The 8,948-nt window shown below is 31.6% G+C and overlaps 1 protein-coding gene across 6 annotated transcripts in view; it reads right to left on the reverse strand.

Moving 5' to 3' along the window:
- Positions 1 to 8,948, reverse strand: part of LOC117177520 (protein diaphanous) — an 86,732-nt gene that overhangs the window by 8,107 nt on the left and 69,677 nt on the right. For all 6 annotated transcript variants that reach the window (XR_004467703.1, XM_033368287.1, XM_033368284.1 and 3 more), the window contains 10 exons: positions 5,733 to 6,042; positions 5,297 to 5,643; positions 4,916 to 5,201; positions 4,375 to 4,543; positions 2,567 to 2,739; positions 2,336 to 2,478; positions 1,990 to 2,257; positions 1,669 to 1,908; positions 1,226 to 1,480; positions 931 to 1,095 (listed from right to left, as the gene is read on the reverse strand). Coding sequence is in view for 5 of the 6 variants with exons in the window: in XM_033368287.1 (XP_033224178.1) it covers positions 931 to 1,095; positions 1,226 to 1,480; positions 1,669 to 1,908; positions 1,990 to 2,257; positions 2,336 to 2,478; positions 2,567 to 2,739; positions 4,375 to 4,543; positions 4,916 to 5,201; positions 5,297 to 5,643; positions 5,733 to 6,042 (2,356 nt within the window). In the remaining variant the exon portion in view is untranslated. The remainder of the gene's footprint in view (positions 1 to 930; positions 1,096 to 1,225; positions 1,481 to 1,668; positions 1,909 to 1,989; positions 2,258 to 2,335; positions 2,479 to 2,566; positions 2,740 to 4,374; positions 4,544 to 4,915; positions 5,202 to 5,296; positions 5,644 to 5,732; positions 6,043 to 8,948) is intronic.

Below are 8,948 nucleotides of genomic sequence, written 5' to 3' on the forward strand. Positions count from 1 at the left end.
GAAGATGTGGACTGTGACTGCACCATATATCTAGTCGGGAGTGGTGCTGACTGAAAACAGATGATTTGGAGCGATTCGCGAGCCATATGTTGGTCATTCTAAAGACTTATTGAACTACCCTCGTATCTTTAGTCTCAAACTAAATGTATTTTAAAAAATGGCAACAAAATTAAAGGTGGGTTTTTCGAGAAAATCTATTTTTAATTTTTTCATAAAAACCGCTGCAATTTTATTAATTTAAACCCGTTTTTGAACGTTCTTGGCCCATTTTGAAGGAAGACGATAAACGCTTTTAAAATCAAGAAGTAAATAATAAGCATATCAATTAGGGCTAAACTTATAGAGGTTTAAAGAAAAAAATTAGGATTTTTTTTGTAAAAACAAAGCACAAAATTCAAATAGGCATACCTTTGTAGACATTTTTTTCGTAAATCGGAAAAATAAGTATAGCCTAATTTCGTCAAAAAACAACGTAATCTGACTTCAAGTGTAGAAACTGCCTCATTTGAAATGGATTCGGGCAAAATATTTCAGAAAAATTTCAAAAATTTTACGAAAATTTCACAATATTCCCGAAAATTTTACAGATGGCACAAAAATTTCAAAGATTTCATAATATTTCACGAAATTGCAAAGATAACACAAACTTCAAAAATATAAAAAGACTTTAAAATGAATGAAAAGATTTCAGAAGATTAAAAAAATTTCACATAAATTTCAAAAGATTACACATACATTTTTAAAGACTTCAAAGATTTCACAAGAATTTCAAACGATTTCACAGAAATTTCACAGAGGCTTGTACAGCAGATTTCCAGAACGATCAAACCCTCATTCAATGAAATTCTAATCTTGAGTTTGAGAACAAAATATATTATTTCCAAATCAATAAACAATGGCGAAACAGAAGATATTCAGAGTAAAAATTACCGCAAAGTCATCCTTGAACTTCTTGATGTCTCCAAAGAATTCTTCGATCGTGTACTTCTGCTTGTCAAATGAGTAGAATTCAGAAATTCCGGTGTAGAGGCTGTCCATATTTTTGAACATGTTCTGCATCACTTCATAAGATTCTCTGGCTTTTTTAGAGAATGGCTGTTATAATTTACATCATTAAGGAAAAAACGAATAAAATAAGTAGCTTTACCTAAAGAGAGAATGTTCAAAGATTTCTATTAATAAACATTTCAAAACGAGTTCATAATACTAGTTAAGGAAAGGATACAGTCATAACTTCGGCGAAACGATCTTGACTACCTTGAGGAACTCTAGCATTGACGACATCCTGCTCGAGATTTTTAATATTATTCTCCATCTGCCGAAGAGTCCGTTGAATGTTTTCTAAGGAAACACGACTCGCTCGATTGACATGAGCCAATTCTTCCGCGAAATTAAGACAGTCTGGGAATTTCCTTTCTATTGTATCCACCAAGTAATGCATGAGAGTTTGCCTATTATCGACATCTTTCGTTGATGTCAACTGAAATCAGTTCGTTTTGTTAAATCAGAATTTAGAAGTTTAGAACCTTCTTTTTTAGAAAGTTTTCAAAAGTTTGAGAAGTAACTTCTTACAAGTTTAATCAGAGTGGGAAATAATATCTGAAAAAAAAATTCCAGGTGCTTTCCCGGATCGGACACTTAGATGAAAAGAATGAAATTCGAACTAACCTTCGTTAGAAAACTAATCTCAAAACCAAAAGCTTGACCATTTTTCGACCCTGAATTCATATAATTCCCGAGCAGCAGAATCAGTTCCAAAATTTTCGCGAACTTTTTACTTCCTTTCACTTCCTCGCAAGCCGCTGTTCCAGCTACAATATCTGGTTTTACGTCCTGTACCAATTCCTCATAGCGCAACATGAAACTCAGCGATCTCAGTCTTGGAAGTAATCGTTTGATAGTGGAGACCTGCAAAGGAAATTTATTTATCGTCCAATCCTAAGAAATATTTTTCATATTTGCAACATACTTAAAACTGTTTATATTTACCGTGATACAGAATTGCTCAGCCTCAGTTAAATCATCATAATTATCTTTGAAATTTTGCAGCTTCGTCAGCTGATCAGGTGGTGGCAAATACTGAATTAAACCTTGTAGAACATTATCCGAAATTACTGGTCCTTCACATTTGAGCAAAGAGGCTTTAACATCTTCATAAGACACGTGCTTCAGCGCTCCTCCCAACAAAATCAAAATGTTTTGTGCTGATTTACTGTCCAAGACTTTCAGGTCCTTGATCTTCTTCGATGGCGCGGACCTGAGATTGAAGTTAGTTTTAATTTTTTCTCTATTAGAAGGTTATCTTTAACTTTTTTAGAGAAAAATATGAATTTACTTATCAACAACGTCGTCCATTTTCCTTCCACTCGGTTTTGACGAGAATTTTTGAGCTAGGCCATTCAATATTTCCGGACTTGCGAGTTTATCTTCCTGAACTTTTACCCAGAAAGACTTCTCTGAGAGTTTGTGAGGTAGAATCTACGTATTTGTAAACAGCAAATAGAAATGGATTTATTTGAAATATTTGAATACGAATAAAACAACAAAAATAGAAAGGAAATATTACCGCTTTCCAGTTTGCTCTCTTCAGTGGTCCATCCACTTCCCACTTCTTCTTAGGTTTCATTCCATGGGGTAAAACCTGGACAGCATTTACCATCGGTGGTCTCATGCCTCCCATCATCGGAGGTGGAGGAGGACCCATTCCAGGCATTGGAGGAGGTGCAGGTCCTCCCATTCCTGAAGAATCAAGTAATTAAAACAATTGACAGTCTATTTTCTAATCACGAAACTAGGATTTCCACGAGGAATTGCATTAGATTCCACGGGATTGGACCAGAAGTGACGGAGCCTATTTTTTCTAGGCGGGGACAGGGGCATAGAATTATAATATTAAATCGTACAAGGTGTAAGACTCATATTGCCAAAGACTTATAAATATTTCGATTATTTTCAAAAGATTTCACATACTTTACAAATATTCTCGAATATTTCAAAAATATTTTACAAAGATTTCCAGAGATTTTAAAAACATTTCAAAGTTTCGTAAGGTTTCAGGTAGACTTACACGGCAAAAACCTTTTAATAATTTTCCAACAAATTTCGCAAAAATTTGGAAGATTTTGCAAGTATTTCTGATCGATTTAGAAGATTTCAATAATTTCGTAAAGATTTCAAATATTTAGCACAGATTTCCGATATGTTTATAAAATTTCACAAAGACTTCGTTGATATTCCAAAGATTTGACAAATTTCTCAAATATTACCAAATATTAAAAAAATATTTAAGTATTTCGCAAACATTTCCAAAGATTTCAGCATGATTTGAACGATTTCTCAAAGATTTCATAAAGATTGCAGTGATTTTCCAAAGATTAAAAATATTTAGCAAACTTTTCGTGTAGATTTAAATGCTTTCACAAAGATTAAGAAGATTTCAAACATTTCACAAAGATTTTAATAATTTGATAAAGATTTCGCAAAAATTTGGAACGCTTCGCAACAATTTCTGATCGATTTAGAAGATTTCAATGATTTTCCAAAGATTTCACAAAGATTTCAATGATTTTTCAAAAATTTCAAATATTTTCAACAAATATTTCAATTATTTCATAATAAATTTGGATAGGGTTTTAAGAGAGCATAAAGATTTCAAAAAGATTTCAAATATCTCGCAAACATTTCGAAAAGATATAAAAGATTTTACAAAGACTTTAATGCTATTAATAATTTCACAAATATTACAAAATACTTCAAAAATATTTCAAAAATTTCGCAGGCTTCCAAAGATTTCACAAACATTTCAATGTTTTGTAAGGGTTTCGGATGGATTAAAAAATTTCAATTATCTCACAAAAATTTCAGATAGATTTCAGATTGCACAAAGATTTTAATGACTTCCCAAAGATTTCAATAAGCTCACAAATATTCTCCAATATTACGAAAATATTTCCAAACATTTTACAAAAAATTCAAAGATTTTAAAGATTACACAAAGATTCCAATGAGTTCCCAAATATTTCAATAATCTCACAAATATTATAAAAATATTTTAAATATTTCAGAAAGATTTGAAATGTTTCACAGATTTTACAAGGTTTCAAATATTTCGCAAATATTTCGGATATATTTAAAAGATTTCAGGTAGGTTTTTGAACAAATTTAAACGATCCGATGAGTTTGATCTTTCGATTTCAGATTCCCCTAGGGCTCCGCCGCCAGTGGATTGGACACATTTTACAGAGATGGCTCGAGATTTTATAGAAATTGCGTCTGGTTTCAAAGGGTTGCATGGGATTCCACGACATTTTACAAAGATTATATGGGATTGCAGTGGATTGTAAAGGATTACCAAAATAAATTGTAAGCTCGTACCTGGCATTGGCGGAGGTGGCGGGCCTCCCATTCCGGGCATTGGAGGTGGAGGAGGTCCACCCATTCCAGGCATTGGAGGTGGTGGTGGGCCCCCCATCCCCGGCATTGGAGGTGGTGGCGGCCCTCCCATTCCGGGCATCGGCGGCGGGGGCGGACAATTTCCAATCTTCTATAAGTTCCGATGAAGAAAATTAAAGAATGCTTATAGTGTTCCAAGATAAGAAAGTCATAATTAGCTTAACCCTTAAATGACACTGGGGGTCCATTGGAACCCAGACCATTTTTGAACGAATATAAAAATTCGTAAATTCCATGCATTTTTCATTGTTTTTCAAAGTGTTAAAAATAAAATTTAAGTTACTACACCGATTGATTCTTCAGAAGAGATGTTAAAGAATACCCAAAAAAACTTCTTAACAAAAATATCAAAAATTAAACTTTTTACAACAGTTTAAAAACGTTGGGGTCCAAAAGACCCCAAGTGTCAGCTACGTTATTATTTGCAGGTGTGTCATTTAAGGGTTAACTATAATTCACTTACACCAGGCGCTCCTCCAGGTCTACCCGCCTCCAATTCCCTGATCTTATATTCCGCGTGTTGTAATTTCGCTTCTGCCTCTTGCTTTCTCGCAATTGCTTCTTCCAACTTCTGAGACATTTCTATCAAGCGATGCTCTTCTTCAGCTCGAGACCTTTCTACTAAGGTGTCAATCAGAGGTCCCACGTCTATTTGGAAACGTTTCGTTGCACTGAAGTCGGGATCACAGCCTGAACGATGGAGGACAATTTGGGCGACACACTCTTCTATGAGTTTGTAATATGCAGGTCTGAAAATTTAAGTTAAAAAATAAGATGACAATGATGAAAAGAAAACGTATGAAATGAGTTTGGAAATGAAATAGAATTATTCTTCGTCACTAACCGAACCAAGGCATCATCTCGGATGAATAACAAGTGCTGAAGAATTGACAGGAAGTAAGGTTCAGCCACCGAATCCATAACCATGTTCTTCACGACTTCGAAGCAGTCGTTAACATCGTCCAATTCGAGTCTAACATTATCGAATCTCTGTACGAATTCCTCATAATCCTCCTCCTTGCAATCGTTCAAGATTTTTAAATGCCTTGACAAATCCTCTGATTCATCTCCTTCCAAGGTTTCCAAGATATCAGCCAGTCCAACTCGCATTATTTCGTTTCGCAGATGCAATCGGAAATCCAGATCATCGGCAGACGAGATTATGGAGTTGATCAGTTGGAGACAGACAACCTACAAATAAAGTTTTTCAAATTAAAATCACTTTATTGTATAAAAATATTGAAGTCAATTAAGCTTTTCTAATGGATGTGAAACCTCACCCTCAGATTTTCGTTCTTCTTGTTCATGAGTCCTTGAACTATCGGCAGAAATCTTTCTCTCCCTTTGAATTCTCCATTCATGGTAATGGCGTCTAAAACCTTTTTATGACTGTCACTCGAAATGAGACAGACTGCACCAAGAAGTTTTACAGCTTCGTACATTACTGAAGGTTTACTAGGTTCAAGAGATCTGGCTACTATCGTTAAGGCTTCATGATGGGCCAGCATTTCTTTTATTCCAACAGTGTTATTCATGATGGCTTTCAAACAGCGAATGCATTCATATTGTATCCGCTCGTACCGATTGTCACTAAAAAAAGGGTAATTTTTATAAGAAATTTAAAATTATAAATATATGGATGCAGAGTATCCGCGATCAGATTTGTAAGCTGCATTTGAATAAGGATTCGAGAATTTCGCAAATACAGTTTTAAGTCATTTTTTCGTGGATATCTCCACCGCCACTTTTTGCATGCTTTAGGGAAGCAAATAGATAGGACAGCCAAAAAAAGTGAATAATGTTCATACAAAAAGAGACCTGTAATGGCGACAGAAAAGTATCTACTCAAGAATTTACATCCGTTATACATTTAATTTATTAGCTTGCATTTATAAGATTAGATGAAAATCTATTGCTGAATTTGGAGATTTTAATATTGCAGACTTCGCATCGCAGTCTAAACTGTTCTCTAAACAGAGTAAATAGGGTATTTTTCACGAAAATAATAGAAAAATATGAGAATATTTTTAATACAATTAATGTAGGTATTATATTGAATTCAATATAAAAAGCTTTAAATATTTAACCTTTCCGTTTAAAATACTGGATTTCAACTAAATATCTGAATTTTATACCAAAAAGAATAAGTTTTTGACCAAAAGTCGAATAGTTCAATTTTCAATTAAAACCATTAATTTTAGAAAAAGAATTTTTTTAAATACTTAAATTTTCAAATAAAGAGACGAATTTCCTACTAAAATGATTAATCGTAAAAATAATAAAATCCAAAATTCATAAAAAATAAAATTATTTAATATTTGATTAATACTATTTGCAAGTACATTTTTTAAACTAACACAAACTTAAAACAACAAATTGAGCAAGAAAATTTAAAAATAAGATTTAAAAGGAATTATGTTATTTAAAAAACTGCTTAATAAAAACCAAAAAACTATATATATTTATTAAAAAAGCAGCTCAACATTCTACCGAGTAATTGAATTTAAAAAAAAACGAATATTCAACAAACTATTTGAATCTTCAATCTAAGCTGATTATTAATTTTCAACTAAACAGTTGCATTTAAATCAAACAAATTTGAATTTCTACCAACGAAGATGAATTTTCAATAAAATAGTTGAGTTTTTAACCAAATAGTTGATTTTTCAAACGAACAAAATTAATTTTCAGCCAATAAGATAAATTTCCGACCAAAGAGAAATCATTTTCAATAAAACGCATGAATTTTCAACCAAAAAGATTAATTTTCACCAAAGAAGATTAATTTTATACTGAAAAAGACGAATTTTCAACCAAACACACATGCAAAAAAATGAAATAATTAAAAAATTAATTTTCTACAAAATAGTTCAATTTTTAACCAAAAAGATGAATTTCCAACTAAAATTATTAACCTTCGGCCAGAAAATTAATTTTTAACAAAATATTTGGATTCTCAACCAAAACAGAATATTAATTTTCAACCAAACAGTTGCATTTTTAACTAGAAAAGATGACATTTTTACAGGTAAAGAAATAATTCATAGTTAAGAAAGTTAATTTTTGATCAAGAAAGCCATATTTTCAGATAAAATGTTGACTTTTCAACCAAAAAAGTTGAATGTTTTACAACAAAGTTAAGCTTTCAAACAAAAAATTCGAACGTTTTAGAACAATTTGACTTTTAATCCCAAAAACATAAATTTTCAATAAATTTTGTACCAAATAGTGGAATTTTCAAGACGAAAAGACGAATTTTTTAGAAGACAGTTGAATTTCAAAAAAGTTCATTTTGAACAAAGTAAGATGACTTTTCTACCAAAAGGTTAATTTTCTATTCAATAAGACAAATGGTTGAATTTTCGGCCGAAAAATATGTCTTCAATAAAATAGTTAACTTATTAATGAAATAATTTATTTTACAACCAAAAAATTCAATTTTTACCCAAAAAAGATTGATTCTGAAAGAAAAAAAAAATAGTAGACATTTCAACCAAAATAAGAGAAAGAGAGTGAGGTCTAATATTGAAAAGCATTCGAACCATAGGTCACTATACATTTCATACATTGATTCATTAAATTTTATTTTTTTTCTAGATATAATCTAAAATGAGATGGATAAAAGTGACTAAAGTGACCTTTTCCTTCAAAAATTGACTATACAGACAGTTCCTTAAAAAAGTGACTAAAAATCTCCTCTATAAAATGAGACCTAGAACATAATGAAATATTTACTGCTTCTCGAATTATCATAAAAAATGTGGAAGCGTGCCCAAGACTCACTTTTCATAATAATTCGAGAACCAGAAAATATTTCATTATGTTTTGGCCTCATTCTAAAGAGGAAATTTTAAACTTTAATTTAGCGAAGTTTAAATTTCTTTCATTCACTTCCATAAGCAATCCCAAAATAGAAGTTGGGAATGGAAAATCGGTAAAAAAAACGTCAGTCTTTCTCAATCGACGAAAAATTGAATAATCTTTCTAACAGTTTTCTAAAAATCTTTGTAACTTAATTTTTCGCTTAGGTATCCTCGAAAAAAGAAAGGCATGTTTTTAACACGATTTTTTTAGTGGTCTTGCAATTCTGGGCGGTACTGTGAATATAATATTTAACTCTATTCTCGAAACCTTTTTAAAATTTTAAACATCCCATGCAAAACTGCAATGCAACAAAAAATGATTGCACTCTAAGCTGCATAAATAAAAAATAATTTTTCATTCACGTAAAAACAGGAAGCAATAATTTTTTCATAACAATCTAAAATATCAAATAAATATAATGAAACAGTTTACAACTAATCGTTTTCTAAAAATGCGATGCAAATCAAAAGCTAAATATAACAAAAGATTGAACTGCATCCGAGCTATTGAATTGTATCCATTAAAAATTACCTATCATAATATATGAACGCACTGGAATGAAATAATGATATAATTAGTTAATCAACTGCAAATCACGAGAGGTTATTCAGGACTTAATATCGATCTTAATT

The sequence above is a fragment of the Belonocnema kinseyi genome, chromosome 7 (genome assembly GCF_010883055.1).
Source record: "Belonocnema kinseyi isolate 2016_QV_RU_SX_M_011 chromosome 7, B_treatae_v1, whole genome shotgun sequence".
Lineage (NCBI taxonomy): Eukaryota > Metazoa > Arthropoda > Insecta > Hymenoptera > Cynipidae > Belonocnema > Belonocnema kinseyi.